Source organism: Hyla sarda, chromosome 10 (assembly GCF_029499605.1).
Source record: "Hyla sarda isolate aHylSar1 chromosome 10, aHylSar1.hap1, whole genome shotgun sequence".
Lineage (NCBI taxonomy): Eukaryota > Metazoa > Chordata > Amphibia > Anura > Hylidae > Hyla > Hyla sarda.
Genome location: NC_079198.1, coordinates 19627229 through 19642606, shown reverse-complemented (window position 1 = coordinate 19642606; position 15378 = coordinate 19627229). Strand labels below are relative to the sequence as shown.

General features: G+C 41.1%; 1 protein-coding gene across 1 annotated transcript in view; it reads right to left on the bottom strand.

Moving 5' to 3' along the window:
- Positions 1-3263: 3263 nt before the first annotated feature.
- The window catches only part of NECTIN2 (nectin cell adhesion molecule 2), a 97279-nt gene continuing 85164 nt past the window's right edge, over positions 3264-15378 (bottom strand). Inside the window, exons 8-9 of the mRNA XM_056542413.1 lie at positions 6839-6907; positions 3264-4063 (exon numbers count right to left, since the gene is read on the bottom strand). Of these exons, the coding sequence (XP_056398388.1) occupies positions 3902-4063; positions 6839-6907 (231 nt within the window). The 3' untranslated portion in view covers positions 3264-3901. The remainder of the gene's footprint in view (positions 4064-6838; positions 6908-15378) is intronic.

The following is a 15378-nucleotide window of genomic DNA, read 5'->3' as shown; positions in this document are numbered from 1 at the left end:
TGGCATTCATACTGTTCATACGCTTATGGCATTCATACTGTTTATACACTCATGGCATTTATACAGTTCATACACTTATAGTATTTATACAGTTCATATGTTTATTGCTTACTGTCCATACGCTCATGGTATTTTTTCTGTCCATTAGCTGGCTTGTATACTATTCATACACTCATGGCATTCATACTGTTTATACACTCATGGCATTCATACTGTTTATACACTCATGGCATTTATACAGTTCATACACTTATAGTATTTATACAGTTCATATGTTTATTGCTTACTGTCCATACGCTCATGGTATTTTTTCTGTCCATTAGCTGGCTTGTATACTATTCATACACTCATGGCTTTCATACTCTCATATGCTCATGGCATTTATACTTTTCATACGTTTCTTGACATGAAACAGTTCTTACGCTCATAGCATCTACACGGTCATTTGCTCATGATATTTATACTGTTCATACGCTGTCATTGTTCATTCGTTCATAGCTTTTATGCGGCACATGCACTTTTGGCGTCTGTGCTGTTCATGCGCTCGTGGCGTTTGTGCTGCGCATGCACTTGGTATTTGTGTTCATGTGCTCGTGGCATCTGTGTTCGTGCGCCCATGGCGTTTGTGCTGTTTGGATGCTCGTGGCATTTGTACATTTTGTACGGCACATATGCTTATAGTATTTTTACTGTACATACGATCATAGCTTATATGGTACTTTCGCTCATATAGTTTATATGGTATATTCGCTCATCATTTGCGGTACTTTCACGCATATCGGTGCATACGCACATAGCTTTATACGGTACATTTGCTCTTAGCTTTAGATTGTTTTTATGGGCTCATCGTACTCACACAGTACATTATTCAGGGCATACATTCAATGTGTATACTACTATACTGTTAAGTATTGATAGCTTTTCATGTTCTTTTACACTGTGCAGTTATACACAGCATTTATATGGTACATAGGTTCTTAGTTTTAATATCAGTCATACGGCCATGACCATTTACCTGGCATAGATAGGTTTATATACAGATGTCGATTCTAGAATTTATATATATATACTCGATAGGCTTATAACGTTCATTGGCTAGCACTACTTTAGTCATCACCCCATGCATGTGTTGGATATCTTTGAAATCACGCATATGTTTTCCAGTTGTGTTACTATGTATGTTAGTTCCAGTGGAAGTGCTGGCTATTGATTATTACAGCGGATATGTTACACTTAGCAACAATACCATTTGTATCACATATGTCACCAAGTCAGTCACTCATTTGTTCAGCTTGTTATGTTACACTCAGCACTTAACTTACAATTTTTCCAAGGGTATGCACTACCCTAGTAGTTGTTGACATCATGGTATTCATCATGCCTGCCATGTCTGCAGGGGCACAAAGTGCATATTTACTGTTATTGACACGTCTTCAGAGAGATTATAGGCAGTTGCATACCCATTATGCCTGCCACGTCTGCAAGGGGATGCACTGCTTAGATATTGTTGCTGACACGGCTTCAGAGCAATAACATCACGACACATAAGCAGTTGTATACCAGTCATACTTGCCAAGTCTGCAGGGGATGCTCTGCATAATTGTTGCTATGGACACGTCTTCAGAGCAACAATATCACAACACATAGGTGGTTGTATACCCAACATACCTGCCACGTCTGCAGATGAATACATTGCATAGTTGTTGTTGTTGTTGTTACTGACAAGTCTTCAGAGCAACATCATGAAACATAGGCGGTTGTATACCCTTCATACCTACCACGTCTGCAGTGGCATCCACTGCGTAGTGGTTTTTACTGACACGTCTTCAGAGCAACAACATCATGACACATAGGTGGTTGCATACCTTTCATACCTGGCTCGTCTGTAGGCACAAGGGTCACCCAAAGATCTGTCACAGGCACAATGGTTATGAGAAGACCTGTCACGTCTACAGGCACGATGGTTACGAAAAGACCTGTAACGTCTACAGGCAAGATGGTTGCAGAAAGACCTGTCACAGCTACAGGCACAATGGTTGCGGAAAGACCATTCTTGCCTACAGGTAAGATTGTTATTTTTAACCTGTCACATTTACAGGCATCTTGACGATGAAGGAATCGGTCATTCGCAGCGGGACATCACTCCTGAGTTCAGTTTTCAGTCGGAAGCTTGGCAGTTAAGGTATGGTTAGTCTTCAGGTAAGGTGTTTATTCGAGTGTAGTTGATTTTCAGGCGACATGGCGCTACAAGTTTATTATCACCGAAGGTCTGTCATGTAGTTTTGTTATTGTGTCTCTTTTTGCTAACAGTTTATTTTTGGCCTCTTAATAGCAGGGACTTCGATAAGTCTCATGTTATGCCTGACAGGTATCCATCGGTTTTACTCTTGCCATGGTGTCATAGGTAAGTATGTGAAAGATGTGTACATTAGCTAGTAGGGCAGCCCGGTCCTGTTCCAGTGCCGGCGTGTTTCTTCCAGAGTGGGCGTGACCTATAGCTCCTCAGTACTAGGTATCGATTACTAGGACAGCTAGTTCACAGATTTTACTTCTGTCACTCAAGTCACAGTCTAAATATGGGTTTGGTGTTAGTGGTTGTGGTATTGGTTTATGGATATGAATTCTATTATTTATCCTACCCAGTGACTTTTTGCCCTCTAAAGGCGTGCCCTCCGTTCGCGGTTATGGGCACAAATCTGACCGCTTTGTTAAGAGCACAAATGTGAAGCCCTGAGCACAAATAAATATATTATATACACACACACATATATACAATAATAAGATAAGTATTAGGGTATGTGTACATGGCGGAACTTCCAAGCAGAAATTCAGTTGCAGCGGAATCCCATTGGGATCCCATTTCAATGGGATTCTGCTGCACTGTGCACATGGTGGAATTTCTGTGGCAGATTTTTCTGCTGCGGAAATTTCCATTTCGCCCTTCGCCAAAATAATGAACATGTTCATTCTTCCGGCAGAATCAACTCGGAAATGCATTTGCCGTCTATGAAGCCGGCCCGTTTCCAAGCGTTCCTAGCATCACCGTATTCTGTCAGCACCCGCTGTCTGCGGAATGTCTGCCCGGAACCATTCTGCCGTGTTCACATACCCTTACTCACCTTACTGATCCCCCTGTCTCTTCTTAACCCATTCTGGCCCTTTATATCTCCATCAAGATCCTGAGTTGAGGCTTTTTCTACTTTCACGAGAAAGGTTTCAGCAGAACAGGTTGCTACATCAACTAGAAACGAATGGACGTTCTTCACAGGGTTATAAAAAGATTTAATGATTTATTAAAATAGACCACAAATATTCAACAAAAGTCACAGACCTCAGATATTTAATCACAGTATTAGTGAAGAATTCATCATAAACCCATGTAAAATTTACATACGTACAACCACACACTCCCCGGACCCATCTGATTCACACTTACCGTCACTTTTGTGCATAACACTGTATCTCAGACTTTCCCAAACAGTGTGACTCCAGCTGTTGCAAAACTACAACTCCCAGCATGCCCGGACAGCCATTGGCTGTCCGGGCATGCTGGGAGTTGTAGTTTTGCAACAGTTAGAGTCATTCCGGTTGGGAAACACTGTTGTATCACAATGTAGTATATATACAGTACCGACATCACTGTGTACAATCCATGTCAATATCCCTGCATTATGTGTGTCACTGTGTGCAATGTCTATGCCGGACCTCCTTTCATGCCAATGTCCCAGTCTTGATGGCAGAACATAGTGTCATGCGTTGCTTTGCATCAGAATGTCATTCCGGTATTTAACGCTTATATAGCTCTGCGCTGTGGTGTAAAGACAAGAGTCCATGAAAGGCAGGTCAGTGAGCTTGTCCAGGCAGGAGCTCCATCTTTTCCCCTTACAGAAGTTCGTGTTCCTCAAACGTACACGGCAGGAGACATCACGAAGCCCTGGTCCTCTCTCGGGGAGTCCCCCTCATGAGGGGTATATTCATTGTAGATTGGGTTCTCTTGTTCCAAGTAGTCGTCTACTTCTAGATGGAGCGGAGGCTGTGAGGACTCTCTGAGTTTGGGGGGTGTCTGAAAAGAGAAAACTGGGGTTACTATTAAAGCTCATGAATATGACAATTGGTATCTATCTCATATCTATCTATCTCCTATCTATCTATCTCATATCTATCTATCTATCTATCTATCTCATATCTATCTATCTCCTATCTATCTATCTCATATCTATCTATCTATCTATCTCATATCTATCTATCTCATATCTATCTATCTCATATCTCTCTCTCTCATATCTATCTATCTCTCTATCTCATATCTATCTATCTATCTATCTCATATCTATCTATCTATCTATCTCATATCTATCTATCTCATATCTATCTCCTATCTATCTCTACATCTCCTATCTCCTATCTATCTATCTCCTATCTATCTATCTCCTATCTATCTATCTCTCTATCTATCTCCATCTCCTATCTATCTATCTCTCTATCTATCTCCATCTCCTATCTCTCTATCTATCTCTCTATCTATCTCCATCTCCTATCTATCTCCATCTCCTATCTCTCTCCATCTCCTATCTCTCTCCATCTCCTATCTCTCTCCATCTCCTATCTCTCTCCATCTCCTATCTCTCTATCTCTCTCCTATCTCTCTATCTCTCTCCTATCTCTCTATCTCTCTCCTATCTCTCTATCTCTCTCCTATCTCTCTATCTCTCTCCTATCTCTCTATCTCTCTCCTATCTCTCTATCTCTCTCCTATCTATCTATCTCTCTCCTATCTATCTATCTCTCTCCTATCTATCTATCTCTCTCCTATCTATCTATCTCTCTCCTATCTATCTATCTCTCTCCTATCTATCTATCTCTCTCCTATCTATCTCTCTCCTATCTATCTATCTCTCTCCTATCTATCTATCTCTCTCCTATCTATCTATCTCTCTCCTATCTATCTATCTCTCTCCTATCTATCTATCTCTCTCCTATCTATCTCTCTCCTATCTATCTATCTCTCTCCTATCTATCTATCTCTCTCCTATCTATCTATCTATCTCTCTCCTATCTATCTATCTCTCTCTCCTATCTATCTATCTCTCTCTCCTATCTATCTATCTCTCTCTCTCCTATCTATCTATCTCTCTCCTATCTATCTATCTCTCTCCTATCTATCTATCTCTCTCCTATCTATCTATCTCTCTCCTATCTATCTATCTCTCTCCTATCTATCTATCTCTCTCCTATCTCTCTCCTATCTATCTATCTACACAAAAGAGGTGACCGCAGCACACAGGAGTATCAAAAGTGCAGGTATCTTTTATTCCATGAGCCTGGTGTTGTGATAACACAGAAACCTCACACTGCCTGTTCGTGGAATAAAAGTTACCTGCACTTTTTGATACTCCTGTGTGCTGTGGTCACCTCTTTTGTGTAGATCTGATATTGGGCTGGGACCAATGCCTCTTAGACCTGCTGGCACCTATCTTTTGTTTGGATGTGCTGCTTCCTCCCGCTTGTGTATATCTATCTCATATCTATATCATATCTATTTATTTATCCATCTATAATATCTATCTACCCACCTCTCCATCTACCTATCTATCCTTTTATACTATTCCTATTTTCACCTGTCCATCTAACCCATCTGTTCATGCAACTACCCCTGTATTCTATCAACTGGCTCTAAAAAGTTAAACAGATTTGTAAATTACTTCTATTAAAAAAAATCTTAATCCTTCCAGCTGCTGAAGTTGAGTTGTTCTTTTCTGTCTGACCACAGTGCTCTCTGCTGACACATCTGTCTGTCTCAGGAACTGTCCAGAGCAGGAGTGGTTTGCTATGTGGATTTGCTCCTACTCTGGACAGTTCCCAAGACAAGCAGAGATGTCAGCAGAGAGCACTGTGGTCAGACAGAAAAGAACAACTCAACTTCAGAAGCTTATAAGTACTGGAAGGATTAAGATTTTTTTTATTAGAAGTAATTTACAAATCTGTCTACGGCTACATCACGTTTTCTCCCATATGGGAGCGCATACGGCAGGGGGAGCTAAAACCTCACGCTCCCGTATGCCTTTCTATGCGCTCCCGTATGTAATTCATTTCAATGAGCCGGCCGGAGTGAAACGTTCGGTCCGGTCGGCTCATTTTTGCACTGTATGTGCTTTTACAACCGGACCTAAAACCGTGGTTGACCACAGTTTTATGTCCGGGGAAAAAGCGAATACGGCGCAAAAATGAGCCGACCGGACCGAACGTTTAACTCCGGCCGGCTCATTGAAATGAATTACATACGGGAGCGTGAGGTTTTAGCTCCCCCCTGCCGTATGCGCTCCCGTATGGGAGAAAACGTGATGTGAACCCAGCCTTACTTTCTGAAGCCAGTTGATATGAAAAAAAATTATAATTTTTTTTTACTGGAATATCCTTTAACTCATTCATACATATACCCCTTTATCCAACAACCCATGTATATATCCACCCTTGCATTCTATCTAGAGATGAACAAAGTTACAGTGATTCAATTCGTCACGAACCTCGCGGCTTGCCGGTTGCGGACTTTATCCTGCATAAATGAGTTCAGCTTTCAGGTGCACCGGTGGGTTGAAAAAGGTGGATACAGTCCTAGGAGAGTCTCCAGCCACCGGAGCACCTGAAAGCTGAACTAATTTATGCAGGATAAAGTCCGCAACCGGCAAGCTGCAAGGTTCGTGACGAATTGAATCACTGTAACTTCGCTCATCTCTAATTCTGTCCTTCCTTTTATCTGCACCATCTTCACCTTTCTATTCAGACATGTTGAAATCACAGACTAAATTATAAATGGATATTGGAGACTTGTATTTATTACCATTTCCTCATCGTATGTAATTTCATGTTGGGGTGCAGGGCTCTTCAGTAGAGACTCTTGTGTGGAAGGCTGAAAAAAACCAAACAAACAAGACAATATTACAATTGTTTGTTCTTTACAACTCACCGGTATGGGAACACCGACTTTATAGTGACTGAAAATCTAAATAACTTTAATCGGGTGATCCCAATTGGACATATCCTATTATAAACCCTATAAGTGCATACAAACAACCCCTATAATCCACACCTAGAGAATCTTAAAGGGGTACTCCGGTGGATTTTTTTTTTTTTTTTTAAATCAACTGGTGCCAGAAAGTGAAACAGATTTGTAAATGACTTCTAATAAAAAAAACCTTTACCCTTCCAGTACTTTTTAGCAGCTGTATGCTACAGAGGAAATTCTTTTCCTTTTTGAATTTCTTCTTTTGTCTTGTCCAAAGTGCTCTCTGCTGACACCTCTGTCCGTGTCAGGAACTGTCCAGAGCAGCATAGGTTTGCAATGGGGATTTTCTCCTGCTCTGGACAGTTCCTGATACAGGCATCAGGTGTCAGCAGAGAGCACTGTGGACAAGACAAAAAAAAAAGAAATTCAAAAAGAAAAGAATTTCCTCTGTGGCATACAGCTGCTAAAACGTAAAGGAAGGGTAATTATTTTTTAATAGGAGTAATTTACAAATCTGTTTAACTTTCTGGCACCAGTAGATTTAAAAAAAAATGTTTTTCACTGGGGTACCCCTTTAATTCAGGATTACACAGTTCCTGTAATGTAAGGGATGAAGGTGCAGAATCCTCCAGCATTAGAAGAAGATCCAAAATAGGAATTATCTCTAGGGTTCATTAATAGGGATTCTGTGGGTTCCCCCGAAATCTGTTTTACTTTCTGGCACCAGTTGATTTAAAAAAAATAATAATGTTTTCCACCAGAGTACCCCTTTAACTTGAGGCGGAAATTCTGCCGTGTGAAAAGACCCTCAAAGGAAAATTAGAAAATATCAACAATTTAAAAATGTCCTATGACACTGCTGTTTCACACTTTATAGACACTACTTTATGGACAACGCACCGGTGAGTTGGGCCAAAGTGTTTTGTGATACTATGATAACCTCACTAACCTTAGTATCAGCCTGTTGGCCGCACATATTTACGAAGCAATTGTGTATCATAACCGTTTTGGACTTTGGACTTCCCGGCATGAGAAACAAAATAAAACCCAACCCACTAAATTCTTTTCGGCTGATATCACTAAAGAAACGTGAATCCTCCCAGACTGAAAACAGAGAGTTGCGTGAATTAATTCCTGCCTACAGTAGTAGTAACAAGGTGGAATACTTTTTTTAAATTTATTTATTTATTTATTTAAATCAACTGGTGCCAGAAAGTTAAACAGATTTGTAAACTACTTCTATTTAACCCCTTGATTACCCAGAACGTACCAGTATGTCCCGAGTCCTCTCCCTTTCTATAACGTGGGGCCACGGTGTGGCCCCACATCATAGCGGGTATGGCCCAGTACCTAGTAACAGCTGGGACTCTTGGCTAATAGCGCGCGGCACGCCCCCTCCCATAGACTTGCATTGAGGGGATGTGATCATGGATGTGATGTCATGAGCCTCCGCCCTGCATCGCCAGTCATCCGGCACGGAGCACAATTCACTCCATGCACCGGATGTCTGGGGTCCTGCAGCCAAGATCGCGGGGGTCCCCAGTGGCAGGATGTCCGCGATCAGACATCTTATCCCCTATCCTTTGGATAGGGGACAAGATGTCTAGGGGTGGAGTACCCCTTTAAACTGCATCATAGGTCCATCATCAATGAGGCATAGTAAGTATTTATTAATTAACCCCTAAAATGGGACAGACCCCCAAAGTAGCAAATGATCTGCTCCAAAGTCCTCTTCCGATTGGGTTGCCCTCAGCCAGACCTTTTGGATAGAGCTGTAAACCTTCTTCTGGTTCTCTGGTAGTGCAGCCATAACTTTTTTGGTTAACCCAGTTTTCTCCTAGACGAAAAGTGCAGTCCAGTTTTGAGCCTGTGCCGGCAATGTCGTACATCAGACGGGTGGATATTTTAAACCCGAAATGTAACGCTCAGTATTGCATCCAGCTTTAACTCTAATTGACCAATCATTCACTTGTGTTTGTTCAGTCTATTTATGGGAAAGACCGGACAGCCAAAATGACCTATCATTACCGTCTACACTGATAATCTAGACGTCTAGAGAGACAAAATGATCACTGCTGACTGAAGAAAATGTGTACATATTGCCCGATGTGCTTCAGATGTCATCTCCGATGCCGGCAGCTGTTATCATGGTGGATTGGGCCCATCAGAGGGAATGATTAAAGGCACCTACTTCAAACTATTTAGAACAGGTACATGGCCAATGGTATTACAGGATTTTACACTAATGGTCTATCCTAAGGACAGGCTATCAATCTATGTTCAGAGTAGGTCCCGGTCATCAGACCCCCATTAATCAGCAGAAGGAAGTGACGGCCATGTCTGCTGGAGTGCGGTAGACCCCTCCTCCACACCAGGCGACACAGCAACATCCATACTTGTCGTACCGTAGCTCAGTCTATTTAGCTGTAGTCTATTTTTTGGACCAACGCACAATCCTGATAAAACATCAGGGGCAAGTGATCTGCTCCCTTATCAGCTTTGAGGCCTCCATATCCTTACTATAGCGGTCAGATGTTATTTCGGTCAACAGCTCTCTCTCCCCATCCTTCCTTACACATGGATGTTCAGATCAGCTAGACCAGAGCTTTCCAAACTTTCCATGTTGGCGACACCCTTTTTAAAGTGTACCTGTCGTCAACAAAAAACTTTTTATATAATGTAGATAATACTATTATATGTATATTTGTAATATACATTGGTTCAAAAATGTGTATATTTTTGTCCCTGCAGCTATTGTCTTTGTGTCTCTATGAGGAGTTCAAATACAGGAAGTGAGGGTGGACAAGCAGGGATCTGCGAACCAAGGAAAACCAGGGCAGTGTGCACTGAGGCTCTATAACATGCTCCTGGCTCATACATCAGGATGATTGACAAGCCAGGAGTCTGCACAGAACGCTGCTTGTCCTGCCCTCACTTCCTGTATTTGGACTCCTCGTAGAGACACACAGGCAATAGCTGCAGGGACAGCATTTTTTCGCCCAAAAATATACACAATTTTTTATCAATGTATATTTCAAATATACATATAACGGTATTATCTACATTTTATTAAAAAAAATTGTTGACGACAGGTACACTTTAAACATGCATAGTGTGGGGACACACCGTACCACCAATTGCGCGTATCACGTTGCGCGATGCCAACGCACAACGTGATACCAGTATCCAATATCAGCCTTACAAATGTATCTGCTACCCCCTATGCTATTTCATCACCCCCTGTGCCTCTTCATCACACCCTTCATACCCCCTGTGCCCATTTTATTCCCCCTCTGATCCTCACTTGTACCATTTCATCCCCCTCGGATCACCAGGGTGCCTTTAACTGATGCAAAACTACAACTCCCAATATGCCTGGACAGCCGAAGGGAAACCTTGTGTAGGGTATAGGCCTTGCTATTGTGTCAGAGCATAGGCCCACATATGTTCCCCTGCTTCAGCCAACCAAATCATAGACACAAGAAGTAGAGATGAGCGAACTTACAGTAAATTCGATTCGTCACGAACTTCTCGGCTCGGCAGTTGATGACTTTTCCTGCATAAATTAGTTCAGCTTTCCGGTGCTCCCGTAGGCTGGAAAAGGTGGATACAGTCCTAGGAGACTCTTTCCTAGGACTGTATCCACCTTTTCCAGCCAACCAGAGCACCGGAAAGCTGAACTAATTTATGCAGGAAAAGTCAGCAACCGCCGAGCTGAGAAGTTTGTGACGAATCCAATTTACTGTAAGTTCGCTCATCTATAATGAGAACATAAAGGCTCTGTTCACATTTGCACTGTGTACCCCCATGGCAAAATAAAGAATGGGAAGATCTAGGAAATTATATTTTAAATACTGATCCTTTTATCATCATTAACTTTCTGGCACCAGTTGATTTGAAAAAAAATATATATATAAAGATAGTTTTCCACCGGAGTACCCCTTTAATACTGATCCTTTTATCATCAAGGGGGTTGAAGGGATACTCCAGTGAAAAACTATCTTTTTACAAATCAACTGGTGCCAGAAAGGTATACAGATTTGTAAATGACTTCTATTTAAAAATCTTAATCCTTCCAGAACTTCTCAGCTGCTGTATGCTCCACAGGAAGTTGTGTAGTTCTTTCCAGTATGCTCACAGTGCTCTCTGCTGACACCTCTGTCCGTGTCAGGAACTGTCCAGAGCAGGAGAGGTTTGCTACGGGGATTTGTTCTTTCTCTGGACAGATCCTGACACGGACAGAGGTGTCAGCAGAGAGCACTGTGGTCAGACTGAAAAGAACTATACAACAGCAGCAGCTGATAAGTACTGGAAGGATTAAGATTTTTTTTTTTTTTAATAGAAGTAATTTACAAATCTGTATAACTTTCTGAAGCCAGTTGATATGAAAAAATAAATAAAATAATAATAATAATAATTCACCGGAGTACCCCGTTAACCCTGTGCTATATCTGGCAGCGGCTTATTCCCATCTTCCCCTTTCGGATGAGCCTGTATTGGATGGTAGGAGGAATATCTTTTGTTGGATTAATATTGAAGGTGTATGGTCACCTTATCTAGTACTATGTCTGCTGTCGGGAGAAAAAGTTTGGACCTCCTATATGCATTAGCTCAGTGGTCTTCAAACTGTGGACCTCCAGATGTTGCAAAACTACAACTCCCAGCATGCCCGGACAGCCAACGGTGCTTTATCTAGTACTATGTCTGCTGTCGGGAGAAAGTTTGGACCCCCTATATTCATTAGCTCAGTGGTCTCCAAACTGTGGACCTTCAGATGTTGCAAAACTACAACTCCCAGCATGCCCGGACAGCCGTTGGCTGTCCGGGCATGCTGGGAGTTGTAGTTTTGCAATATCTGCAGTTCCACAGTTTGAAGACCACTGCATTATATAGTCGGCCAGTCCTGCTAAAATCAACAGGATTGACCCGAAGCTCAGCTATTGTGTGTGGCCAGCCGGCTGCTAACAAGAAACTACAGACTGCGCTTACATTAGGCTCAGTCTGCTGTTTCGTTGACTTTAAAGGGTTACTCCGGTGGAAAACATTTTTTTTTTCCAATTAACTGGTGCCAAAAAGTTAAACAGATTTGTAAATTACTTCTCTTAAAAAAAAATCTCAATCCTTCCAGTACTTATCAGCTGCTGTATGCTCCACAGGAAGTTGTATTTCTTTTCAGTCTGACCACATTGCTCTCTGCTGACACCTCTGTCTGTGTCAGGAACTTTCAAGAGTAGGAGCAAATTCTCATAGCAAACCTCTCCTGCTCTGGACAGTTCCTGACATGGACAGAGGTGTCAGCAGAGAGCACTGTGGTCAGACCGAAAAGAAATTCAAAAAGAAAAGTACTTCCTCTGTAGTATACAGCAGCTGATAAGTACTGGAAGGATTAAGATTTTTAAATAGAAGTAATTTACAAATCAGTTTAACTTTCTGGCACCAGTTGATTTGAGAAAAATAGTTTTAGACCGGAGTACCTCTTTAACCTTGATGTATGAACCCAACAGCAACAGGAAAGCAAATTGTATTTAGAAAAAGTAACAAAAGGCACTGGGTAACCTTGAGTAGTATCAAAAGAAAAAAAGACAAAAAAAAAAAACAAAAACAAAAAAAACACCATTCATGTTGGCGCTAAAGCTGGAGAATAACCTTGAGATATTGTAGAGCACAAACACTGAAGCAGTCATATTATTGTTCCTTCTTGGCGGAATTACTAGAACAATGTACATATCATGGCAAGCAACAGCGCTGGAAATCCTTAAAGGGGTATTCCAGGCAAAAACTTTTTTTTATATATATCAACTGGCTCCGGAAAGTTAAACAGATTTGTAAATTACTTCTATTAAAAAAATCTTAATCCTTCCAATAGTTATTAGCTTCTGAAGTTTTCTGTCTAACTGCTCAATGATGATGTCACGTCCCGGGAGCTGTGCATGATGGGAGAATATCCCCATAGGAGCTGCACAGCTCCCGGGACGTGAGTCATCAGAAAGCAGTTAGACAGAAAACAGCAACTCAACTTCAGAAGCTAATAACTATTGGAAGGATTAAGATTTTTTAATAGAAGTCATTTACAAATCTGTTTAATTTTCCGGAGCCAGTTGATATATATATTATATATATATATATATATATATATATATTATATATATATATATATATATATATATATATATATATATATATATATGTTTTTGCCTGGAATACCCCTTTAACATTTATGGCGGATAAACTGGTCTGGAGCAGCGCAAGGTGTACAGTATGTAGTTTTGCAACATCTGGAGGTCCACAGCTTGGAGACTACTGATCAAATGCATATAGGGGGTCACAACTTTCCCCCCAACAGCAGCCATTGCTTGTGCGTCTGCTACTAGATAAGGTGACCATACACCTTCAATAGTAATACAACAAAAGATATTCCTCCTACCATCCAATACATTCCCATGTATTGGATGGTAGCCCATAATTGTAAGCGCTGCGGAGTCTGTAGGCGCTATGTAAATAAATAAAATAAATAAATAAATAAAATAAAATACAGGCTCAGCCGAAAGGGAAAGATGGGAATAAGCCTCTGCCAGATATCTATAGCAGAGGATTAAAGGGGTACTCCTGTGGGGGAAAAAAACATTTTTTAAGCCAACTGGTGCCAGAAAGTTAAACAGATTTGTAAATTACTTCTATTAAAAAAAATCTTAATCCTTCCAGTACTTATTAGCTGCTGAATACTACAGAGGAAATTCTTTTCTTTTTGGAACACAGTGCTCTCTGCTGACATCTCTGTCCATTTTAAGAACTGTCCAGAGTAGGAGAAAATCCCCATAGGAAACATATGCTGCTCTGGACAGTTCCTAAAATGGACAGAGATGTCAGCAGAGAGCACTGTGGTTATGATGTCAGCAGAGAAGCTCTGTGTTCCAAAAAGAAAACCATTACCTCTGTACTATTCAGCAGCTAATAAGTACTGGAAGGATTAAGATTTCTTAATAGAAGTAATTTACAAATCTGTTTAACTTTCTGGCACCAGTTGATTTAAAAAAAAAAGTTTTCCAAGGATCAGTATTGAAAATGTAATTTCTTTGATCTTCCCTTTCTTTATTTTGCCATGGGTGCACACCCCATAAGAGGTTTGGTCACTTTAATCCACCTCTTCTATTGAAAATATATGCAAGCTTTGTCTAACTGAGTGTGCATGGGTATGGGGAGGGGAGAAATAGCTGTTGATTAACCATCCGACCGCTGTTCTAAAGGTAGCAATTAGAGATGAGCGAATTTACAGTAAATTCGATTCGTCACGAACTTCTCGGCTCAGCAGTTGATGACTTATCCTGCATAAATTAGTTCAGCCTTCAGGTGCTCCGGTGGGCTGGAAAAGGTGGATACAGTCCTAGGAAAGAGTCTCCTAGGACTGTATCCACCTTTTCCAGCCCACCGGAGCACCTGAAAGCTGAACTAATTTATGCAGGAAAAGACATCAACTGCCAAGCCGAGAAGTTCGTGACGAATCGAATTTACTGTAAATTCGCTCATCTCTAGTAGCAATACATATAAGATAGCATGTTCACCTGACAGTTATTTCTTCTGATCCCCACCCCCATATACGTGTGAATGCTCAGCTAAGCCTTCATGTATTCAGTATGGAGCACCATCTATTTTATATAATATAATACAGAGAAAACAGTGGCACTGTGTGGGATTTCAATCCCGGGATCCAAGCGGGTGCTCAGTCCTATCAGAGATTCGACCACTAAGTCCTAAACTGTACAATTCCAAAAAGACAGGGCAGCACTACAGCGAAAAAATTGTTTTATTCACCCAAATTTTTTCACTGGATCGCTTTAGTGCCGCCCTGTGCTTTTGGAATATTATATTTATATATATATATATATATATATATATATATATATATATATATATATATGTGTGTGTGTGTGTGTGTGTGTGTGTGTGTGTGTGTGTGTGTGTGTGATGTCCCGGTACATGACCTTGTCATGTCCCTGTCTAAAGTCCCCTCAGCTAGAGTCCCCCCATTTCCACAGGGCTCTCCTGCAGGGCTTACCCCTCGTTCGCCTCACATAAATGTGTTACTGTATATTATTTAATGTATATAGAGGTAATTTAAATGTAAAGGACCTTCCTAGGTCATGTGATAGGTTATAATGGTTGTACAGATATTTAGGACCTTCCTGGGTCATGTGTTAATGCCATGTGATCAGGATCTACATGCTTTGCAACCAATGGGATTAGTCCAGCCCCCCTGATATATAAGGGGCTGCAGTCTCTAAATTCACGCTCTTGCACTTGTTCTCTAATACTAGGATCTGTTCTCTAATGTTAGGATCTCTAATACTAAGCAAACCCACCCTGGCATCACGACAAGT